This window comes from Heloderma suspectum, chromosome 2, assembly GCF_057233095.1.
Source record: "Heloderma suspectum isolate Gila_16-S chromosome 2, 16-S_ref, whole genome shotgun sequence".
In the NCBI taxonomy this organism is placed as follows: domain Eukaryota; kingdom Metazoa; phylum Chordata; class Lepidosauria; order Squamata; family Helodermatidae; genus Heloderma; species Heloderma suspectum.
Genome location: NC_139459.1, coordinates 275,139,986 through 275,164,671, shown reverse-complemented (window position 1 = coordinate 275,164,671; position 24,686 = coordinate 275,139,986). Strand labels below are relative to the sequence as shown.

The 24,686-nt window shown below is 45.9% G+C and overlaps 2 protein-coding genes across 2 annotated transcripts in view; one reads left to right on the top strand and one right to left on the bottom strand.

Annotated features, from left to right (window-relative positions):
• The first annotated feature begins 6,572 nt into the window (after positions 1-6,572).
• On the top strand, positions 6,573-15,717 carry LOC146354587 (serine protease inhibitor Kazal-type 6-like). Its single transcript, XM_084839300.1, has 4 exons — positions 6,573-6,817; positions 9,976-10,001; positions 11,443-11,561; positions 14,973-15,717. Exons 1-4 carry the CDS (start codon positions 6,760-6,762, stop codon positions 15,016-15,018), a joined length of 249 nt encoding a protein of 82 aa, XP_084695426.1. The 5' UTR covers positions 6,573-6,759; the 3' UTR covers positions 15,019-15,717.
• A 1,537-nt stretch (positions 15,718-17,254) lies between these two features.
• UBLCP1 (ubiquitin like domain containing CTD phosphatase 1) overlaps positions 17,255-24,686 on the bottom strand; it is a 60,436-nt gene continuing 53,004 nt past the window's right edge. The window contains exons 10-11 of the transcript XR_014788441.1: positions 20,732-20,875; positions 17,255-18,764 (exon numbers count right to left, since the gene is read on the bottom strand). The gene's annotated coding sequence lies outside the window, so the exon portion shown is untranslated. The remainder of the gene's footprint in view (positions 18,765-20,731; positions 20,876-24,686) is intronic.

Sequence of the window (24,686 nt, the reverse complement as noted above, 5' to 3'; positions counted from 1 at the left end):
ACCTGAATGATCACCATCAATTATCTAACAGGGTTCCATGAGTGAAGCTCCAGCTGGAGGAAAACTGGAAGGCACCTCACACACAGACCCTCTTTGCAGGTGTCCAGCTAAGGCAGGGGTTGGCAACTTGTGACCCTCCAGATGTGTTGGCATACAATTCCCATCATCCCTTACCATTGGCTATGTGGGCTAGGGCTGATCAGAGCTATAGGACAAAACATCTAGAAGGCCACCAGTTGCCCACCCCTGAGCTTAGGATTTGTAGGTATGACCACTAGCAGGGGGCAGAGGGGCAGTTTGCCAGCATTCAAAATCTGGAATATTTCACTAAAACTGAGAACATCACATTCATTAACTTTTTGAAATGCAAATTAATTTACAGATGAGGGGGTTAAAAATGTTTTAACGCAGTGATAATTGTCTGGCTTTTGCCAACACTATGCATCAACAATGACAAAAATGAAATAATAATAATAATAATAATAATAATAATAATAATGCAATTTTTCTCTCTTTCAAATGCTTTTGTTGAAAAGATTTGAAAATATGACAAAATTGAAAGGAATTTGTCTCTTGGGCCTAGTTGACCTTCACATTTCTTCTACAGAAGACACCAGAGATGGAAGGCACCTTGTGAAACGGGTCAATCCTACATCCTCTGTATTACAATGTGGAATGTGATGAAAACTATGCCCTATAGTTTTCATCACATTCCACACTGTAATACCAATGTAGTACTCCTATTTTTCTGGGATCAGGTGTGCTTCTGAAGCATGTCTAGTCTACATGTTCCTGTCTTCATAACTTGTAGGTGTTGAAGCTATTTTTACAGCAATGCCTGGTGGGCTAATAGATTGTCTCTTCCTTGATGGCTGGGAAGAGATGATATAATAACCATGAAATAGCACTGGCCTCATGAGGCAAAGCAGAACTAATCTGTATGGATTATTCATTTCTCACTTAGGAATACTCTATACCAGACAAGTACCTAGTATCATGAACAACACTGTTTCAATAGTGATTAATTTAATCACGCTTACTTTCTGATGGTATTGGAGAGTAGCATTGATAGATCTATATACAAAGCAAAGCATCCTACTGCTACACAGTGTTCCTCAATTATACATTCTCCTGTGATGTTTCTCTTTCCTTGTACTTCATCATTTTCACTTCCCTCATGTGAGTTTCATAAAGACACACAACAAATGTATTTTGTGTTTTACAGCCTAACCTGATTGGCTCAGATTTGATGGGATTTGTTTTTTAATAGGCTGGGCCTAGCTTCATAATAGCGTCTCACTCTCACTAAATGTTTTAAGAGGCATTTGGCCTGGCACAGCAGTAATAACTATATTTAAAAGGGCATGGGGAAAATATTTTTATTTTCTAACTTACACTGAAACCAGCCAAATTTCAAAGCCATGGTGTGTGGGGGTGTGCGTGTGTGTGTGTAAAGAGACAGAGAATATAAATATACATACATACATACATACAACTTACAAATATTAGGAAATTGAGAACAGCCTGTGCTGCCTTCATCTTTTCCCGCATGGGAACATGTTACACACAAAGCATTTTTTGTGTGCTAAACTTAACTATCGAAGCATATAGAAACGATATTGGTTCCCTACTAAGATGATTGTTTTCTTTCAACGTGGCATAAACAATACTTCCCATCCACCTACCACCAACAAATATCGTAAATGTTTCACGATTATCCAGAAGTAGGGAGATGTGCTAACGAACAGGCATCCCTATGCCTGCCAGCTATGGGGTACCACCTCCTTATCTTCTCAACCCACTGTCATTTCCCTGTCAGCCACATTGTTTCACTTATTCATTGTGGGATTGGAACAGTGGGCGCAAGTGTCTGGATTGGCATGGATTGGGCTCCTTGTGGATGCTTATGAGTATTGTCGCCACGTACGTTCATAAGAACATAATAAAAGCCTAGCTGAGCCTTCCCCAACCTAGTAGCTTCCAAATGTGTTGGATTATAATGCCCACCATCCCCAGCCAGTGATACATCTGGACAGCACCAGGTTGGGGAAGGCTGGCCTACCTGGAACAGACCAAAGATCCATCTAGTCCAACATTCTGTTTCCCAAAATGGCCAACCAGATGCCTTCAGAAAGCCCACGTTTTATTTCAGGGGAGGCAGGGCAAGGTCCAGTGACAGAGCAAGTTCTCCTTTCACAAGAAGCTGAAAACATTCTGGGAGATCCTTGTTCATCTAGTTAGAGGCTGTTATCTCTGGCCAACAACTCTGAGATTATGAGATCTAGGATGCCAGGTGTCCACTTTCATACTGGACTGCCCAGTATTTCCAGTGCTGCCTGCGATGGTGTCCTCCTTTTCTGCTCATCCAGTAACATTCCAGAAAACTAGACACTCGGGGAAGAGGGTTCTGAGGTGGCTGGCAGGCCGTGGAGCTTCTTCATTCTTTTTTTTCTTTTCTTTTTTACTTAGTATGAATTGGCAAGCTGGGCCGCATCTTCATGGCACCGATTTCATTGTTCTCTCCATAGGAGCTGCACAGTATTAGCGCTGCAAGTTAACAACTGGGAGGGTTAATGCGGACTTTCCAAGCCGGAAACTCCAATGTGTGATGATGACACATCGCCATTGCTTGGCTTTCCTTGGGAACATGTTCAACAAAGCAGGACTTGCTTACGAGTAGACGTTCATAACAAACCCCGCATAGGCCACATGCACACACGCATATCTGCGGCGGGCAGGCAAGCAGGCAGCCGGCGCTGATTGAGTCGGCGCTGAGAGCCGGCACTGATTGAGCCATCGCTGAGAGCATGAAATGCTTCCGTGTACATGTTTATGAAAATCATCCACCCTGGCACCCACCCTTTCTCAACTTTGCGGCTGCGAATCCACAGGCATCCAGCGTTTCTCAGCTGTGTTCCTTTGTAGCTGCACATCTCCACTCTCAAGCTGAACTACTTAAAGTGAGAGGCAGTGGAACTGAAGGCAATGAGTTACTTCCTGGTAGACATGTCTGCCCCTCTGCTCTCCCCCCCCCAGCCCCCACCCCAGGCTACTTTCCCTTCCACCAATCAGCGCGGCTTCCACCAGCCCGCTTCTCCATGCCTCTGTAACTGCGCAGCTACAAGGGAGGAACGGGGAGGTGTGAAAGGCGTCACATAGTGATGCCATCACTAAGGATGCTGCGATGTCGATCCGAGGAAAGGACAGACAGCTCAACCCCCTGCAGTGAACCCAAAGCAAGTGAAAACTTCACAGCAAATAGACTCTGAGAAAATCCAGATTCCTCTGTGAAAACCATAACTGGGCTCCGAAGTGGCGCCTGCATCATCTGTTGCAAAGACCTTCCCTTCGAAGCGGCAGCAGGGCAAATGGCTCCTGTAGATGGGCCCTGGAATCCTGCCACTGTGGTGCTGCACACAAATTGTGAGGCCTTGAATCTGCTGCTGGGAACCAACAGACATCATTTCTATTTCCAGGGGCATTGTACAGAGAACACAACAGTTGCCCCTATGGAAATGGAGTGCCAGTTAATTAACTGAAGAATTTATTTGGAATGATTTGAATGGGAAATTGGCTTGCCTGTGAAACTGAAATTCTAGTAAGGATTTCTAAATTTGTACGTATAAATTAGCATGCACAAATTTGTGTTCTCTTTTGTCCTATTTTTTTGGTGATGCCTAAGTGGGCATCCGAATATGATCTGAACCTTGATTTTGTGAACAAGCCAAATTACTAAAGGTAGTTCTAACAGTACAGCCTATGAAATCCAGCAGGTCTGATTTGATCATTTCAGCATTCATCTTTTGCTTTTTAGGTTCCTGGAAACTTTACCCAACATATATCAAGGAGTGATTTTTTCCAGGGAGTTAAAAGCACCATGAGCAATATTGACCCAACGGGTCAGTAGTTCAATAAATTTCAAATAGACCATTGGATTCTAACTCCAGTTGGCACAATCTACTGGAATGCTCTCCTACACAAGTCCCATTGAAATGATGCAAAAGTACAGTAACGCTCTGCAACAGATCCCATGCATTTCAGTGGGGCCCGCACAACAGAATCTCCCAGTGGATTGTGCCTAATATATTTAGACATGGGTAATAAAATATTTTGCAATCTGAATTGTTTATACTTTTGCTTTTGAGCTCAGTGAGGCTAACCTATCTTTTGAGACTGACCGTGTATTCTAAGAACCATTCAACATATCTTCAGTGTGCTTGCTGTAACCCAGTGCTATTGATTTCAATGTTGGCAACTTACATTATATGTCAAGCACACGCATGTCTACACCTCAGTTGCAACATGAGAGTTCATCTCTGGCATATGCATTCAAATGACGAATACTTTTCTTCTAACATGAAGAGTCCATTCTAAAATTGCCTTCTAGCAACATTTATTCAAAACAGCTTAAAACAATCATTGCAACAAAACATAAATTATTAATAAAACCACTGAAAAGCAATTACATCTTTATCTTAAAAATACCAGCTCCAAAAATAATATCAAGAAAAGACTGTGTTAAACTCCCCTATCACTGTATTCTTTTTCCTTTGGAACCCCACTAAAGAGAAGGCCTGTTGGATCTCTCTGGGTAGCATGTTCCAAAGCAAGAGGACAACCACCAACAAGCTGGACAGCCATCTGTCAGGGATGCTCTGACTTGGATTCCTGCATTGAGCAGGGGGTTGGACTCGATGGCCTTGTAGGCCCCTTCCAACCCTACGATTCTATGATAACGCCCTATTCCCATCTTAATCCCAAAAGCAGTACACCTAAGAAGTTCATCCTCAGAAGACCTTAAACCTACCTTTCCCAACCTGGGTCCCTCCAGGTGTGTTGGACTACAACCCCCCTCATCTCCAGCCAGCATGGCCAATGTATCTTCCACCCCTTAAATATTTTCTCCATGGCAATTTACACAGCATTTAGTTAAAATAACATCATCAAATACAAGCAACTACAGTGAAGAGAGCATGGTAGGTGATGCAGATGACTCTGCTGGCTGCTTTGTCTTGAAGCTAAATCATAGTGAGGGTAGATTTAGGAAGTACTGGTTCCTGTCCTCAGTCTTCTGATCCTGTTACCCAGATAGATGAATTAGGTGAAAAAACAAGACAGAGTTGGGTCTCATCCCTAGAGAGATGGCAGCCCACTCCAAATTCCCAGAACCTTACCCAAAGGTTTCAAGTAGGTGTTAAATAGCATGCAGTACAAGGCAGAACCCTGTGAAATCCTGTAGCATAAATGCCATGGAGCTGAGCAATAGGTCTGGACAGATTCCACCTTCTAAGGGCATCTCTACACCAGCCTAAAATCCTGCATTTAAAATGGGGCTTTCTGCTTCCGTTTTAAATGAAGGATCACAACTGACTCCCTTTAGACACGCTCCCCTTCCCCCCTCCTTTGCCCCATATCTGAGTCCTCCATTATCTTTTATTGATCTTGCTCCTCTACTTGCCGCTTCTCCTCTTTTCACGGAGGGAACTCAAGCAGAACACAACAGGGTGATTTGATAGCTCATTATCTGCGAGCTATTTAAAAACGGAACAAAGGGCAATTAGTGCAGGAGATGCCTTGAATGATCATGGCGTCATGTAAAGAGCCCGCAAACTTCCGTGAAGGAGCCATCTCCATCGCAGGATAAAAGCCCAGTGTGAAGGAGCCCTAAGATCAGTCTGCCAGATAAGAGCAGAACCAGATAAGAGTAGAAACATGTCGCTGAGCTTCCACTCGTTCTCTTGCACTCATGGGACCCACCTTGAGTGGCACAGGAAGTTCGTGCTTCCTAAAATTACCCTGGAAATGAGCTGGAACACTCATTTCCAGGACAGGACATTTCAGTAGAGCTAACTTCTGTGAGCTCCACTCACCTTCCCCTGTTCAGAAAACAAGCGTTTCCATTCCTTTCCAGTTGTTTTTGGAACTGCCAGCTTCCTGTTGCACTAGTGGTGGGTCCTGCTAGCTCATGGACAGCGTTGGAGACCGCCCACAGCCACCCTACTCAGGGGTTCCCTGTTGAACCTCAGAGGTTCCTAATCGAGGAGCAAACCTATGGTGTCCTTTCATTGCTTCAAAGAATGGAAAAACAACACCGACATTCAGTTAATAATTCCCACAGGAGTGTCAGGAGCACATGGAACCTGTGAGACTCTAAAAGCAGCAGTGCTCTTTCCGACTGTCTTTTTCTCCATCCCTGTTAGAGAAATTTAGACTCTGCTTCCAGATCAGAAAACTGTTTTGAAACCATTATGTTCTCCCAATGTGAATCAGTTTTATTTGTGTGCTTGGGTTTTTGTTTTGTTTTTTACTGTGCCCATTAAGAAACAGCTTGTGACTCTTTAAATCTGCACGGCAGGGACTCAGTAAGTATCTCTGTGCTGTAACAATTGCTGTGTGCCCTGCCAGATGACTGGTTGGGATGTTCAAAGTTGTGAAAATGCTATGATCAGGGAGGAAATGGAAAGTAGCAATTGCCAGATAAATTACAGGCTCCAAGGAATGCCTGACATAATTATTATAGTCTGGGCTTGTTCCGATTGAAACAGCATTCCTAAAGGCAGGGACAGTCCTGTACACATCTGTTGGTTACCCAGGCCAATGATCACTCTTCAAAGGAGGTAGAGATGCTTTCCGCCATTAAGGTGGGGCCTGGTGTGCTGAGTGTTTAAATAAATGGAGAGCTGGATGGGTCAGTGCTGCCCTTGAGTTTCAGCACTGAGAAAGTATCTGCTCGACTTGAACTAAACGTGTGGGACCAAAATGAAAACGGCAGGTGTCTTTGTGCTTCTGAGCTTGGCTCTCTTCTGCCTCTTCTCAGGTAGGTAACATTTACTGGAATCTCTGATTTCAAACAACTTCAAGCTCCAAAAAGCTTTGACTACTGCCGGGAGGGCGGGGGGAGAGAGAGAGAGAGAGAGAAAGAGAGAGAGAGAGAGAGAGAGAAACTGTCAGTGGAGGCTGGTGGCTCCAATGCCATGGGGCAGTGAATCCGCTCTGGGCTTCAGTCTGAACTCTAAGAGCTATTCAAGGTGTTGAACCCTAACCCCAAAATAGATTTGGCACCTTGGATAGCTCCTCTAGAGTTCTGACTGGTTCAGGCTGAAACCCAGAATGCATTCACAGCCCCACTGACATCGGAGACACCAACGTCTGCTGAAGGCTGTCCCAGATTGTACCAAAAGACTAGGCTGATCACCCACTGCCCTCTCCAGAACACTTTTTTTGCTATTGTATGTGTTTCTAAAATGAACTGCGTGTGTTTTTTCCCTTTGTTGACAGCACCTTACATGATGCTGTGGGTGTAACACAAGATTGTTAATGGGAAGAGAGGTGGTGAGTTTTGTGAGAACGGTGCTTATTGGGGAAGAAAGAAAACAATTTTGTGGCATGTTTTCAGCATGACATGTTCAAATTAATAACTACAAACGTTTGCACCTTTATGCTAGGTTTTATTCTGGTTGTATTGGTTACTTTGGTTTTAATGTTTTATATATTTGGTATTGTTTTATTGTGTGCTCTTTAGTTTTAATTTTTGTGAACTGCCCAGAGAGCTTCAGCTATTGGGTGGTATAGAAGTGAAATAAACACACAAACAAATAAATAAAATGTTAATCTGTACTAATTCTAGAAGTCCAGTTAGAAATACATAATTCCCTAAGTATTTCACCACCACTAGTCTGTAAGCCATGTTGGCCTCAGCAATCCAGGATTCTAAAGTCAATTTCTATCATAAGCCTCTGCACATGATTTCTTTTTATATATCATTATTTTATCTCACAGATTTATCTGACATCTTGGAGCATAAAAATAAGATTAATGCAGACCTGTACAACAAGTGATCCACCAAGTCAAATACAGCTTACTGACAAAGTGTGAAAGTCTTCTAGGGGTTTAGTAAGCCTCCTGTTTGACCTGGACTGCAAGAACAGGGAGTTGTCAAGTACCTGGAAGGCAGATTGCAATACATGGTTGATGTGCTGGGCTTGGCTTGATTGGGCACCAATTATGCATTCCTATATCTTCCACACAGGGCTGGCCCAAAACACTTTGCTGTCTCAGGTCAAGGCAAGATGCCTCCCACTACATTCCACATCCAGACGCCAACTAGGCTGCAAGTCAGGCTTGCTTAAGGGACACAGGGCAGGCCATGTGGCACTCACATTGTCTTCCAGCACCTTGCCACCACTGCTGGGCCAGCCCTGCCTCCACACTGGTACAAGGACACATCTATGCGATCTCCTTATCAGTGATGCCCCAGATATATCCTTCATTTTACTATCTGGAATGACTCAAAATGCTCTTAGGTGTCCAGGATAACCAAGACATTGGGGAATTCAACACATCCATACAGAATGGATCAACAGCAACCATATGGAAAGCGACAAGCCAGCGCTATTCAGGCAATACTGGAGGCAATGCTACACTTACTACACCATTTTCACATGAGCTGGAACCACTCACCCTACTGCTGCTCCTGGGCCCAATGGTGTCCCAAGTAGACGGTCTTACACATCCTGGGGTTCCTGTCTTGGACTGTCTGACATCCACGAGCCACACTGAAACTACCTGTCAAACGATTAGGAAGTTATAAATGTGAGGTAACATGTCTGCTAGTCAGAACATGTGGTAAAATGGTAATCTGTATAGGCTCACACACTGTGCTGATCCCCAATCTGATTGTTGCCACTGCAAACGGACTTGCAGGAACAATACCAGCAGCATAATCCCACTTGTGACTGCAGTGCCAAATCTCCAAATTAACTTCTTGAACTGAGATGTTTTTACCCATCCACACCCACCCACTTCCAGTCGAATGGAAACCAGTGTTGTCTAGATAAACTCCAAGTCATGTTAAATAATGCAATATAAATTCAAACTGATTGATCATTCCAATTAGTTATTTTGATCAATGCATACGTTTGAGACACTCAGGAGACTGACTCCAAATAAAGATGTGCAATTATTAATGAGGTCACCCTCATTTATTATTATCATTTCCAGAGGAGTAGCCATGATACTGTCTTGCAGCAAAGACAACACAGTCTTGCAGCAGCTGAAAGACTAATAAATTTAAGATGCCATACATTTCTTGGACAAGAGTTCACCTCATCAGTGCATTAAGTGTTAGCCTAAGTAGACAGATACAGAGGTAAATTTAATGTAATTGTCAGAGGGTAAAATCTAACATAAGTCTTACACAGAGTAGACCCATTGAAATGAATGGGACTTAAATTAGTCATGACTAACTTAAGTTCAATTCATTTCAGTGGCTATACTCCATGTAGTACTTAAGTTGGATTTTACCCATAGTCTGTTCTTTTTGCATTTCATGCCTCTTTGCTTACTATTTTTCCCCTGTACAATTGTGTATGTGTCTATATACACATAGATACGCAGACACGCACATATGCGCGCGCACCTGCAAAGTTGGATGACACTTTGCTATGGAATGGCAAGACATGAGCAAAGGGCTGGATGTGCCTGATCTCATCTGATCTCGGCAGCTAAGTAGGGTCAGCCCTGGTTAGTAGTTGGATGGGGGACTGCCTGGGAATCAGGCTTCCTGCACTGAGCAGGGGGTTGGTCTTGTAGGCCCCTTCCAACCCTATGAGTCTATGATTCTATGAAGGGCTATTTACACATGAAGAAATTACACCTTCCATAGTCAATCAAGCTGCAGTTGTTCACGGATGAGTCCTTTGCTTGACCACAGCGAACATGTTGCTTGTATGCATGATCAGCCATGCGACATTGTTTTGTTTTCACACAGCTTCACAAAGCACCTCATTGCTATATAGACTGATGCTTTTTACCCAACAAAAGACATTATTTCTGTTTAGTTTAGTGTGGTGGGGCAGACGAATTTCATATGCATGTACATCAAATATACAGTATATCCAGTTTTGATTGGTCCTCTGGCGCTTTATATATACAAAATGTTAGTAACCCTTCCTGTTTCTCTTTTTTGTGTTGCAGGAGCTACCACCCACACTGGGGGACGGGTGAGCGCAGCTGTTTTTATTTACTCCTGGGATTTTGTTTGCATAAGTCCCTGGTCAGCCACATGTTTGACCGGAAGGCCTCCTTGAAGGGGGTGGAGGCTGGGGAATGCTAGGAGTTGCAGAACTTTTTTCTGTCTAAACATGCATAAGATTGCACCCTAAATCAATCGTTAAGTTTTAAGAACAAGACTTGATTGGTGGTGGCCATTAGCCTAGATAGCTTTAAGGGTTTAGACAAATCCATGGAGGACAAGTCTGATGGTTAGATGGAGCTTTCTTCTTTTTTACTTCTCTTTTGTGGTTTCTTTGCCCTTTTTTGTTTTTTGGTTGTTAATGTATTTGCAATTTTTTTAAAAAAATTATTATTATTATTATTAATGATGGTTATATGGAGAGAACAGGTTCAAAGGCAGTGGGCCTCTGAATACCAGTTGCTAGGGGGGGCAAAAAAAAAAAAAAGATGAAATGAATCACTAAAAACAGAGGACAAAAGAAGTTGCTGATTTGCATAACATTTGCATATTCTAATTTGTATTATTTAGAAATTATTATTATAATTTAAATTGAAATATAGTACATCTCACCATAGTGCAGAAGGCTGTAACCAGATGAACTGTGTGCCTGCCCATTCAGCCTGCTGTCCAGATGCTATGTGGTGATGAGCCACAGCCCTTATGTTTCATTTTCTTTAAACTGGAATTGGACTGGGCAGCCCTTCAAACAGAGGATGCTTTCAAACAGAGGATGGTCCTCTGGCAGCCCTTCAAACAGAGGACTATCCTCTAACTGGCCACCCTACTAGCTGCTGGGGACATTAATGGGAGGAGGCTGTTGCCTTCACACCCTGCTTTCCGGGCCACCCAGAGGCACTGGTTGGCCACATGGGAAACAGGATGCTGGTCTAGAGGACATGTGGGGGCCTTTGGTCTGATCCGGCAAGCCTTATTGGCTGATGCCCCAATAATTTTCATAGGCAAAGTCCTAATTTCCACTAAAATGGTACTCACATGTCTGGGCTGTACCACATCAACTTCCTACCCCCAAAACTTGCTACCAAATCTTGAGAAAACCTCTGGAAAGGTACACGATGTGGGTGGGAGAAATCAGCCTTCCAGTCACCCATGAGATAGAAGCCTGGAGGGCAGGGAGAAGGGCACTAGCTTAGAATTATCCCTAGCACCATGTTCTACATGTAGGGATTTTTTTATTTTTGCCTGTCGTATAGAGGAGCATGCTGTCATGGGAGCCTCCATGTGCAGTCTGAAGTGGTACAGCCCAGATACAGGTATACCACGATAAGAACTAAGCTATAGTTCCAATGGTGTATAGAATGGCCTGTGATTCTCTTGTTTGTGCAGAATGGGAGAACCAACCATGCTCTTCTCTAGCGATACAGCAGAAAACAAACCTGCCTCTTAACAGATGGTTCTTCTTCCTTTAGCCCATTGACTGTACTGCCTTCCAGGACAAAGAATCGTACTGCACCAGAGAGTCTAAGCCTCACTGCGGTACGGATGGCCAGACCTACGGAAACAAGTGTGCTTTTTGCAAGGCAATTGAGTAAGTATATTGAAGAAGATCCCATGGACAAGCAGTGAAAATATAACCGCTGTGTCGTTTTGGGGCCAGCATCAGGTATGAGGGCCTACCTGGAAAAGTGCCCTTTGGTGGGCCCCCTCCAACATGAGTGGGCTTCCTCTCTCACCCCCATCCCCATCTGACAGGCTCACCAGTTGCTGGCAACAGCGGCATCACTTCAGTCGGGGGGGGCAGATGTGAAATGCTCACCATTTAAAAAAGTTATTTGGAGATCAACCCTATGGCCCCTAGAGAGAAGCATGCCAGCTACCTCTCCAAGGTCACAGAGGTGACCTTGGAGAGGGGGGAAAGGGGGAGTGCCGGTGGGCGAGGAGGGGACTGGGGAAGTGGGGATACAAGCTATCCCCGGGTGTCCCCAGCCTCTTTCCCTTCCCCTCCCCTCCCCGATGCCTCAGCTAGACAGGTTTAAACACCCGTCTAGCAAAAATGCAGGGCGGGAGGGGCACAGAGGCGACAATCTCCTCCATGCTTCTCCTGCTCTGCGTAGAATGCTGTTCAGCCCCCATGTTCAGAGGCCAATGGGCATCCTGATAGGATTGTGCCCTTATTCAATTTACATCGCACCTTTCTACTACAGTGTTGAAGAAATTTAACAGCAATAAAATGGAGAATAAAGTACAGCATTACAATTAAAACATAAAAACAGATCAATTAAAACACATCCATACAAAGGAAATAAATAGCACCTGCCGGTAAAAAACAAAAACACCCTTCTTCAGCAACAGCTTAAGAGCAAAGCGCCTTTCTGAATGAAAACTTATTTGTTTGCCAGTGTGAGATGGCGCCAGCCTGGCCTCCTGTGGCAGGGAATTCCAATGCCCCTTGAAGAGAGACGGCCTCGTGCAGTGGGTGGGAGGAGCTAGAAGGTTCCAGGAAGCCCAAGACCTTTGCAGGCCTGTGTCTGAGTCCGCCAGTTATTGGAGCAACATAAAAGCTGAGCTGAGGCCACTCGGAGCTCTCTGTGGGTGCTATCCCCTCCCTGCTTTCTCTAACTGGTACCTGATCTTGGTTTTGACTGACCTGGGTTCTGGAATCTCCTGCATGCTGACCATTCTGGAACCCAACCCTTGCTATGCCTATTGGATCTTGGATGTGCCTGATCCCGTCTGATCCCAGAAGCTAAACAGGGTCTGCCCTGGTTAGTACTTGGATGGGAGACCACCTGGGAATCAGGCTTCCTGCACTGAGCAGGGGGTTGGACTCGATGGTCTTGGAGGCCCCTTCCAGCCCTATGATTCTATGATCTATGAACCCTCAGAGGCAGTGGAGGCTGGCGGGTCCCCAGTCAGTGGGGCTGTGGATCCACTCTGGGTTTCAATCAGAGCCAATCAGCACTCTAAGGAAGCTATCCAAGGTGCTGAACCCCATCCCCCAAACTAGGTTCAGCACCTTGGATAACTCCCTTAGAGTGCTGACTGAAACCCAGAGCGGATTCACAGCCCGACTGACAACAGAGCCACCAACCCCCACTGCTCAGAGGGCTGCTCTTCCTCAGTCCTGCCAAATGTGCCTCGGGTGGTGGCAGGACAGAGAGAAGGGCCTTTCCCAAAGATCTTAAAACCCAGGCAAGCTCGTATGAGCGAACACCATCTTTCATATAGCCTGGTCCCAGTTAATTATCCACAGTGCTCTAAAATAGCATCACCCTTGGGCGCTGTGGGGAATTTTAAATGGCGGATGATGTGCAGCCAACCTCTGCTGCAGCCGGGCAAGCCCAGTCCCAGTGGAGGCAGGTGGGCATCAGTGCCAGTGGGTGCTGCTGAAGCACTCAGGCCCAGTGTCAGCAGCTACCCAAAAATGCTAGGTGCTGACACTGGGTCTGGTTGCTTTCTTACTAAAAAAAAAGTCTTATATTCAGGATTTGCATGCACTCTGCTCTGATGATAGTTTGGGAAGGAAAGACTTGTTTAGCTTCTTGCCCTAATTAATATAAACTTAGGAATGGATTCCTTGCTGAAATCAGGAAAAAATTCCAACCTCTACAATGGGTTGGAATACTTTTTCTGCATTTTAAAATCAGAGAGCCAATGAGCCTTTCTACACTAAGCTTTTACTGGCGATCCATCCCTCCCCTCCCAGAATCCTCGCCGGCCCTGGCCGACTCTGCTCTGCAGCAAGTCTGCAGAGCTGCCACCTGGCTCCGGCCACTGGTGAACTTCCAGCCCCTGGGACGCAAATGGCGTCCGTGTAGCAGATGCCATTTGCGTCCCTGTTCTTCAAGTAATAGGCTACGTAAATCTTTACATAGCCTATGACTGCAAAGAACAGGGATGCAAATGGCACCTGCTACGCGGATGCCATTTGTGTCCCAGCGGCTGGAAGTTCGACAGTGAAACCATCCCCCCCCCGGTCCGTGGAAAAATTGTCTTCCAAGAGACTGGTCCCTGGTGCCAAAAAGGTTGGGGACCACTGCTTTACACGATGTCCTCATCCTTCAGGGCCTCTCCTGTGCTTTGCAACCATTATCACGTGTTTTTTTTCTTAACGGGGGAAGTGTGGCATTTTTTTCTGAATGGCCTCTATAATGGAATAGAAAACTGGTGTAACTGCACAGTTCCGCTGTACCACAGTGCCACCTAGCAACTTGTTTCTGTGTAAACCTGCATAGGATTGTGCCCTAATACTGTTGGCCCAAGTCTGGCCCCTATTGACATTTAAGGAAGTCCCCTGCTCATCAGTTTTGGCCGCTGCGAGTAGTGCCACTAGGAATTTTAGACCATGGACTTAATGGTCTTATGGGGGGGGGGGCTTTTAGATGACCATGCATACGACTTCAGTTGTGAAGCACGCAACTAACATTCCTCTTCCCCCCCCCGACCCACTCCAATTGCCATTCCATGCCTGACAGCTGCTTCTACATTCCTGAAATGTTAGAATAATAATAACAACAACACTGTCTACCAGCCCTGGTTTTAAAAACAATACTCTGAGCATGTACAGTTTTGCATTTGAAGCTTACTTAAATCATAGCACCATCATGAGGATGGAAATAAGAGGGAGTTTAATTCTGTTGCCCTCATCATCTGCTGTTCTCTGGATGGTCACGGGGGGGCAGCTGCGGGGCCCAGTCTTATCACCACTGGCCACCGCTGTCCCCCCACTAACACTTACAGGTACAAGACTGATTAGGCTGATGAATCTTGGCACCTCACAGTCTCAACTCCAGAACACCAAAAGTCAAAAAGGAAAAAAATCAAAAGGGAGGAAAAATTGAGGCTTGACAACTTTTCCCCCTTTAAAAGATCTGAAACTGGCCTTGCATAAGTAGACTGGCATGTCATAACTTAGCAGTTTCTGGCATGTGTAATCCTGTTTCTGTGGCTCAAAGCCAAATCATTTGAATTTACATATGTAAATTCCATTTTTTTCTAGGAGAAGTAATGGAAAACTTGCTCTCCAACACATGGGAAAATGCTGATGAGCACTTCGCAAGCCACTGCTGAGCACTACATCATTCTGTTTAACTCTGTTCCCACTGAATGCTTGGAGATCTGCAGTGCTGAGGTGTAATATCTAGTTGCTGTTTGTTCCCTCTCCCTCCTCGCTTTGAGCTCCAGGTGATGCTATGGTCTCCAGCGTACGTCTTCAATAAAGCAGAACTCAGCAGAATGTTTGGACTCTTCTTTGTACGAGAAGCCTCCAGCCGGGGCCGGGGGCGGGGGGACATGCACATTACACTTCCTATGCACTAGGTGGCTCCATTGACTGGAGATTCGGCATGCTTTCCTGTCCTCCTTTCTCATCGGTAAAACATCGTATATTGTAAAACAATATGGCAAAGGCTTGGCTTTGACACAAAACATTTTAGAAAACATTATTTTGTATGCAAATATTCAGCCTACTGATAAAATTAAGAATTGCAGCTTTTTGGTCACTAACAGTTAATTAAAGGCTGTGTTTGTTTTCATTTTTCAATGCAATATGAACAGCAAACACTTCTTCCATCTTGTCCCCCTGTCTCCAGTCCCTGCTCTTTAGGTTTCCCCCTGCCCTCTTCACAATGTCCTGTATTTAAAGAGAAAAGATTTCATGTATATAAGTAGAGTCATTAAGCAAACACTGGATAAATAATAGTAACACAGGAAGAAAAATAAATGAAATAAAAAGGTTTGGTGTCATGCACGTCTCTTTGCAGGCCTGGTTTTGCAGTGGATCACATTATACTTCAGAGTTATTCTGTCTGGAAAAACAATCCTTTGGACGGGAACTTCGAACGAGGGATTATGTGGCAGTGGTCTTGTTGTCCCATGCCCCTTTCAGCTGCCTCCTACACAGGCCCTATTCATAACTCAGTGACCCTCCTGTCTTCCACCACTTCCCTGGGGTACTGCTTCACCCACAGCATGAAGGTGTGGTCCAGATGGTAACAGCAAGGTCAAGAGAACAGAGGGAGAACAGAGGGAGCAATCCTATCTGAATCGACAGTCACCTTCAAGCCCAGGGCTGCACTGTCCAGTGCAGGGGGGAGGGGTGGTGAGGAGCGGATCTCCTCCTCACTCCCCCTGCCTGGCTTTTGCAAGTAGAGAGCTGATTTCGGCTGTCTAGCCGCAGGACCTTGGAGCGCGGGAAGCAGCAGCCGGAGGACATGTAGGATGTGTTGTACTGGATTTCCAACTCCCCCACCCCGGGAACGCCCATGGGAACACCCCATTTTTGCCACTCCACACTGCTCTTAAGAGCACGGGGCCGATCCACACTGCCTACAAGGCAGTGTGGGAGAGGATGGGGGTGGGTTCTCCAGGAACTGACCTCGGACCATAGGCTCCGACGTCAGTTCTCGGAAACCAACCTATCCTATGGCCGTCTAGCCACTGACTAGTGGCCATAGGATTGTGCCCTTAGAGAAGCAGCAGTTGGTAGGGAAGTGGAGCATCTAAATATCTGAGTCTGCCTCTCAACCAAACCTGTAGATCCAAATCTGGCATTCAAACCCATTTGAGACTTATCTGAAGCTGCTTCTGCAGTTCTAGTTTTCACTATATATCCACAAACAAACAAAAACAGTCAGGTGCACTCAGAGCCCAAGTGCACTCAGCAGTGATGTAGTGGCCAATTTTGAAGTGCAGGTGCTCATCATGACAGCCCCCATAGCCACGCCCCCAAGAAGAAGCCAAAATGCAGGCAGCTGTGTTGACCCATCTCAACAAACCTGTTCTAACAGTTTTCATCTCTACCAGGAGCAGGTCTTTTGTAAAGCTCATGGGCTACAACTGCCCACTGAAGGCCAGGCGATCCCGAAATAATTCATATTACAACAGGGATAGCTCAGAACTATAATTATAGCTGAGAAAATTCCACACACACACACCCTCAACACCTACTATGAGGATTCCCGCTAAACTCAGAGGGAACCAAGAATTTGGAGGGAGGGGGTAGAAGACATCAGCGCCCCCACTAATCACAAGATGCTGGTGCTGGGTCACTGCAAGGCCTGGTTCCACTACACCACCATCACGATGGCCATCATTTAATTTGTATGCTGCTTTCCCCACAAAATGTGCCAAAAGCAGCTCACAACACAAGAGCAATGCAAAAACAAGAATGCATACCAATGCATCAACTGCAATCATAAACAACTCACACAATTCATTTCACTAATCCCACATTATAACATTTCAAATTAATTACAAAATAGGCAATGTCAACAATTGCATCACAATATCAATTATTATTTATCAGGAAAGTTTAAGCCAGAGCTTAATATTGGCCCTCAACCCCACCCCACCCCAAAACATACCTGAGGTGAGGCCAGGGATAAATATTTGCTATAAGGCAGAGTATATCTTATGTGTTCATACACACATGCCCTGCCCCCTTTTTTTCTTTTTCAGCATTTTTCTATGAGGAATTACTTGTGCAGCCTGATCCTATCCATGTTGGGGCAGGTATTCACAGCCAGGGGAGGGGTCTACTGCCAACACCAACACCACCCAGCACCCACCATGCAAAGACAGCTGCCTCACTTTGCCTAATGGTAGGGTTGGCCCTGAACAAGATCAAAGTTCTCCATGGAAAAACTAACAGTTGCATTCTCTTAGGCTGTGTTTCCAAGACAACAGAAGGAGAAGCTAATGGAGGAGTACCGGATTTTTTTAAAGGAACCGGCTTTGCTGTGAGCAGAGTTCCATGAGTAGATTCTCTGGAGCAATAAAAATTGCTTCCTGGCGGGGGTTGGAGTGAACATCATCTGACTGTCAGGGGCTGCTCAGCCAATAAGAGAGGCTCCCCCCCCTTTCCCCTGAAATGCATCTGCATTTCAGGAGCAAGCCTCATTGAGCACAATGGGAGTTACTTCTGAGTAGACACACATACGCTTGTGGTGGGAAGGGGGGAGAACACAAAGACAGAAACCAGCCCCCATTTTAACCTACAGGATATCTATAACAAAGCTGTGAAGTAATTACTTCCTAAGGCAATGAATCAGAGCCTTGAGATGGCGCTTAATTGCACTTAAGAAATTGGGCTTTAAAATGTGCTATTTCAATTGAGGGAGAATCTCTGTAAGTTCTGATGTGGGCATGCAAAGCCAAGCCTCATGCAGCACAATGGGAGGAAACACCCCTTGACTGGAGTCACGGTGAAAGGCACACCCCTGGGCAGGGCTAGCATACCTGAGCTAAATGCGGGGGTTGGGGCACATAGCAACTATACCAGGGAGAACCCGGCTTAAGGAAAAGAATCGCACTTGAAGCAGTCTCAGGAAATCCGATTTTTCCCTGATAAGCTGTTGGATGGCCACGACGTCATCTATCCCTAACAACCTCAACATGCAGCTGGCTCAGAGTAAATCGCTGGTGTAAACACCCCCTTAGTGGTGTTGGTCACACTGAAAACAAAGCAGCATTTGGGAATCTAGCATTCTATCTAATACACCTGTAAGGAGAATTTTCACCAGGTAGTTATCTGCACTTCTGGCCCTACTGCCATTAGCTGCAGAAAGGTAGAAAAAGAGCAACAGATGACTTGAAGCTCAGCAGTCCCTTGTGTGACTTTCCATTGGGTTGCTCTTCTAGACAGGTGCCTTATTTATAGTTTTCATTTCCCAGCTTCAGGCAATGCTGGTGATTTTACTGGAATTACAAGGGCTGTTTAGAAGATAACTTGATGCCATGTATTTGAAACCTTGCACTCTGCCTCCATTTGCTCCTCCTTCTTGTTCTTCTGCTAAAGAAAGCAAAATAAAAGGATTCAGAAAGTACTAAATTCTTAGCAAAGTAATTACAACATTTGAGGAATATTCTTTATTTTATTTTCTTTTAATACTGGGCATCACAATGAGGTAATAAAAATGAATAGCTGAATGAAGAGTTGCAAGCCCAAATCTGAATCCCTTTTTTAAAAAAAACAAAACACGTGGACTAAGATATATAAAATGTGAATGTTGAGGTGAATGTTCATTCCAGCTCTAATGGCGCAATCCTGTGTGGGTTTAGACAGAAAAAGTCCTGCAACTCCCAGCAGTCCCTAGCCAACAGCTGGGGGATGCTGGGAGTTGTAGGACTTTTTCCTGTCTAAACATGCATGGGATTGTTCCTTAAATCAGTTTGTAAATAAGGGGGCCATCCTTGTACACTGCTTTGTTGTGCATAATTTTCCTTGGGCAGAATGTGCACTTGGGGTGGGGTGTATAATTATCCTGTGACTGTAATGGAAAGAAAACAAAGAGGCAAACATTAACAGCTGTAAGGATTGGGCCCCACATCTCTGCAGAAGCACCCAGAGAATGCATGGGAATAGAATCAGAGTCAGATGAGGAAGAGGGCGAAGGGGTGGGGAGCTACCAAGGCCAGAGCAGAGAGACAGTGGCAGAGAGAAGTCTCTCCAGATGCCAGCTAATCAGTTGGACTTGGATCAAAGCCAGGCAGAGACTTCTCCATCCACCATGGGAACACCAATTGGGAGTGACGGACCCAAGGATCAGACATCGGATGAGGAGGGAGAAGCAACTTCAGGAAGTGAGGCAGTCTAAAAGGTTGGCCATGCAGTAGAGGTCCCTAGGGGAAGACCCTCCCTGAGGGCGGGTCTGGAACAGCCACTCAGATTTCCTGCCGCTGGGCGCTGGCAGGCACCAGTTTTGTTGCAACGTCCTAGCATAGTGCATTCAGCAAAGGGAACTTCTTGTAATCTAATTAGTTGCGCAAAGCTGACTAGTGTTGCTGGATGTTGATTAGGCCTGTAACCTGATGAGCTGTTGGGCTGTCTGTGATTTGCATAATAAAAGCTATTTACCAAGAGAACATCTTCCTTGTGAGACTACAAAGATGCCTGGGAGGTCTGGCACTCCACAACAGCACAGATTAAAACACACCAAAACATTATTTGATGAACTTTGGATAACAAGCCAGCTCTTAAGACCACTGTGGAAAAGATGGTTATAACTCTTCCTTCTATGATGTTCAGGGTGATTGGCGTGTGGCCCCCTTGCACAACTCCACTCATTCAAGGGGCCATGTCAGTCTTCTAATACCGTTTCAGCAGGGGTGTTGAATCTCAGGCTTGTGGGACAAATCTGGCCCTCCAGGGTTCCCCAGATGGCCATGCCCCTTCCCCTGGACCCACCCCCTTTCCCCCAATCTTCAATCATTTGGTGATTTCCCAGACTTTGAGCAGTTTTTCCCCATTCTAAAATGTTGACATACCTCTCCTAAGGCTTAGATTCTGGCAGGAAGAGCTTTAAGCTAAAACATGCTTGTATTTTGGCCCTGCCCCTTCTGTGTTTGGCCCCGCCCACCTCTGGAATATGGCCCGGAAGCATTTCTCCAAAATTGAATTCAGGGGAAGAAGGAACTCGAAAGCAACTACGGGAGTGATGAAATCCGGAAGGAAGCTGTTGCTTAAAGGGGATGTGTTAGCAAAGACGCTAGCTTGCTTATCATTGGAAAAGCTGTCAGGTTTAATAGCAGGGCATTGAAACAACTTTAGGTAGCCATTTATTGACCTGCAGATGGCTCTAATAAAATTGTCTCATAGAATAAACAAACCATTCATCAAGGAAAGCAGAAGATGTGTTATTCAATCTAGTTTTGTTAATGAGTTCCTGTTCCGAAACACTTTTCAAAACCTTAAGTGCTGAGAGTACATAAGAATGTGGCTACAGGATGGAGAATAAGGCTGTAGTCCTAAACACTTACCAGGGAGTAGGGATGGCTGAGAAATTTGTTGGGCTTGCATTTTATGTGAGAATGCTCAATTCACACCTCCCGGAACCGAATCTGGACCTGAATGCAATTTGCAATCGTAAATCCATAGATTTCAGAGCTTGCATTGCTTTTGTTCTGCAAAACAAAAACAGTGCATTTGGTACCATGCACACATTTAGAAAATGCATAAAGAAAAATGCATAATTTCAAAAATGTAGACAAACATATTTTAGTCCATGGGGACATGCATATAAAAATGCATACATTTTGGAAAATGCGCAGAAAAAAAATGAGCACATTTTGAAAATTGTGCACAGAATAAGTCTGAACACAGGGAACCAGGACAAGCTTGGTGATGGAAAGAGGAGGAACTCGGTAAGATCGAGCTTTACAGATCTACCCATTACTACCAGGGATTAAGTCTTCCGAATTACTTCCGAATTAACATGCTAAGATTGTGCTGTATGTGTTCAGGAAAAGCATGCGGCAGAACCCATTTAGGAATGTACCTCTTCAAAACACAGGTATGGAATCTCAGGACTGAATACTCGCACACACAAAGATTTCCTGCTAGGGTTCTTCTTCCTGGGATCTAGGGATGTCAGAGAATTTCGCCATGAATCTCGGGGAGGCCAAATGCCAGCGCATTTGGCCCCCCGAAATCGGTGGCGAAACGGTCTGCCCCCCCGCCCCCCCTGGGACGGGACTTACCTTGTACGAATGTCCCTGGTGGCGGCAGCTCCAGCGGCGGTTCGGCGGCGGTGGCCGGTCTTCTGACCAGCTGCCACCGCCACCATTTCCAGTAAAAAGAAAAACCCAAAAAACGTGATAGGCTATGTAAACATTTATGTAGCCTATCACGGCTAGATTTTAAAAAAAAATACCGTGATTGGCTACGTAAATGTTTACGTAGCCTATCACGGCTGAGTAAAACAAAAAACAAAAAAAACGCGCGTATGCAAATGACGGTGCCCATGGGCACCGCCATTTACGTTCCTTATTTTGGCACACCTAGTCTACGTAAACATTTACGTAGACTACGGCGAAAATAAGGGGAACGCAAATAGCATAGACGCTACGCTATTTGCGTTCCCCTTATTTTCGCCGTAGTCTACGTAAATGTTTGCGTAGACTAGACATGCCAAAATAAGGAACACAAATGGCGGCACCCATGGGCGCCGCCATTTGCGTACGCGCAGGGTTTTTTGTTTTTTGTTTTTACTCAGCCGTGATAGGCTACATAAACATTTACGTAGCCTATCACAGCTGATTCCAGGGACGCAAACGGCGGCAGCTATGGCCGCCACCATTTGCGTTCCCGGCCAGCCAGGATTCGCGGCAGGAGGGACGGGGCGCCTCCCCCCCGGCCAGAATTTTGGGGGGGAGGTACGGGGCGCCTCCCCCCCACCGTGAATCAAATTTCGGGCAAGGTAAGTGAGTTTCGTACATCCCTACATGGGATCCTAGCCTGCTGATGGAGGATCTCTTGTCATGAAGCATTCATACTTGCAATACCCCAACTTCATTATGAACTTATCTAGTCCCGGAAAGCTTGTACTCTGTGGTATTTGTGAAAGCTAAAACACATGTTTCAAGAACCTTGTTTTCACATTCACACATATTTAAGACTCTGGGTTGGATCCAGACTTAGGCCCCATCTACATGAGCCTTTTACTCCTAGGCGGCTGAGAGTCGTGGTCCCTTGGGATAGATGATGCAGTCACCACTTCACAGCCATCCATGGTTTTCTCCCAGAAACTGCAGATTTCCGAGGTGGCATTCTGATGCGATTTGGGGGGTTTGCTGTAGGGTTGGCAGAGAATTTCTCCCCGAAACTTCGGGGGGCCGAGCGCCAACGTGTTCGGCCCCCCAAACAAGTTTCGGGGAGAAATTCTCCGCACCCCCCCCTGGGACGGGACTTACCTTTCCCGAATGTCCCTCCCGGCGGCGGGTCCTGGCGGCGGTTCGTCGGGTCTTCGTCAGGGGCGGGGGTGGCAGCCGATCTTTCAACCGGCTGCCGCCGCCGCCATTCCAATAAAACTAAAAAAAAAAAACGCCCCCGTGATAGGCTACGTGACGATTAATGTAGCCTATCACGGCTAGATTTGCAAAGTCAGCCGTGATAGGCTACGTAAATCGTCACGTAGCCTATCACGGGTGACTTAAAAAAAAAAAAAGCGCGTACGGATAATGGCGGCCCCCATAGTGAGCTGCCATTCCCGTTCCTTATTTGGTCGCTGTAGTCTACGTAAAGATTACGTAGACTACGACGAAAATAAGGGCAATGCTATTTGCATTGCCCTTATTTTCGCCGTAGTCTACGTAAAGTTTTACGTAGACTACAGGACCAAATAAGGAACGCGAATGGCGGCTCCCTATGGGGGCCGCCATTTGCGTACGCGCTTTTTTTTTTTTAAGTCACCCGTGATAGGCTACGTGACGATTTACGTAGCCTATCACGGCTGACTTTGCAGATCTAGCCGTGATAGGCTACGTTAATCGTCACGTAGCCTATCACGGGGGCGTTGTTGTTGTTTTTTTTTACTTTTAATTTCGCGGCCGGGCGAGGCGAGGCACCTCCTCCCCGGCCTGAATTTCGGCCGGGCGAGGTGGGAAGCCTCCCCCCCCCCGGCCTGAACTTCGGGGGGAGAGCAGCGAAGCACCTCCCCCCCACCGCGAAAAGCTGCGAGACCAGGTAAGTGGGTTTCGTGCACCCCTAGTTTGCTGTGGGTTTCCCCGCAGTTGCAGACCATCTGTCCCTTCCCCGAACCGACTTTGCATTTTGCAGTGGGTGTATTGTAGGTGTGCATAGTGCTTGACACCCCTTTACTCCCCCCCATCCCTTCACAGCAGCACAGTTACAGGGGCAGAGAGAGGCATTTTTATCTATTTAATCACACTTTCGCACATTTTTGCAGCTTCGTATCTTCACAATGGTTGCTTTTGGACTCAGTGCCCAAGGGCCAAGGGGCGGGTCTTGGAGGAGGACCATCTTCGCTCCAGCCACCATTTCAGAGTGATGACTAGGCACGTACTGCTCACATTTCTTAGTGCAAAGCATCGCAAGTGTCAGGGTTGCCTCTGAGCACAGGGAGTGGCAGAGTAGTTCAGATTCTGAAGAAGAACTGTAAGATGTGGGGGAGGAAGTTTCAGGCTTGTACAGAGATGGATAGGCAGACTCCTCAGGTTTCAAAGGCCCAGCTGGATGGAGACGGCCCCTCTTCACACCCCCACACACCCCATGAGAGATAGTGAACAGGAAGAGGCGGGGCTTGGAGACCCCAAATTCTTAGACGCCAGCCACAGACGCAGAGCCAAGAGAGAGATGGCAGGGGTAGAGCTTAGACAGTCTGCCCGATTGGCCCGGCATGAACAGTTGCACTTAGAGGCCTCACAAGAGAGAGAGAGAGAGAGAGAGCTCCCCCCTACCCCTTAAATTAGGATAGTAGCCCGCCTTTTCTTCAAATGGTGGACAACTTTCGTAGCTTTCCTTTTAACTCCCTGAAGGCATTTCCTTTGTAGACTGTGAGTCACTGACCATTTGCATCTGTATGACCCATTGAAGTAATGGATTAAAAGCCGTGGATTGAAGCCTCTTGTCTGTGTTTTGATTTGGCTTTTGAGGTTTCAGCAAGGTTCAGCAGGGGCAAAAGGAATCCTGACAGCGAGAATCTCGGGGGCTGGGGAACTGACAAACAGATGGCATGGAAATAAAGGAGCACAGAGCAACCAGTTTTTAACTAACGTGGGAGGGAAAGACACAACAGAATCCCTAAAATACAAAACAGCCAATGAAGTGTCGCACCCCCACGCTCACGGGACTGCACAGCTGCGCATTTAAGTATAATGGCAAAAAAAGGGCACTACGAGTCTGTTAGGGAAGCCTGCAGTAAATCACGAGTGTATCGCAGGGGATGCTAGTTCGAAGCCGCATTGCTGTGGAGTT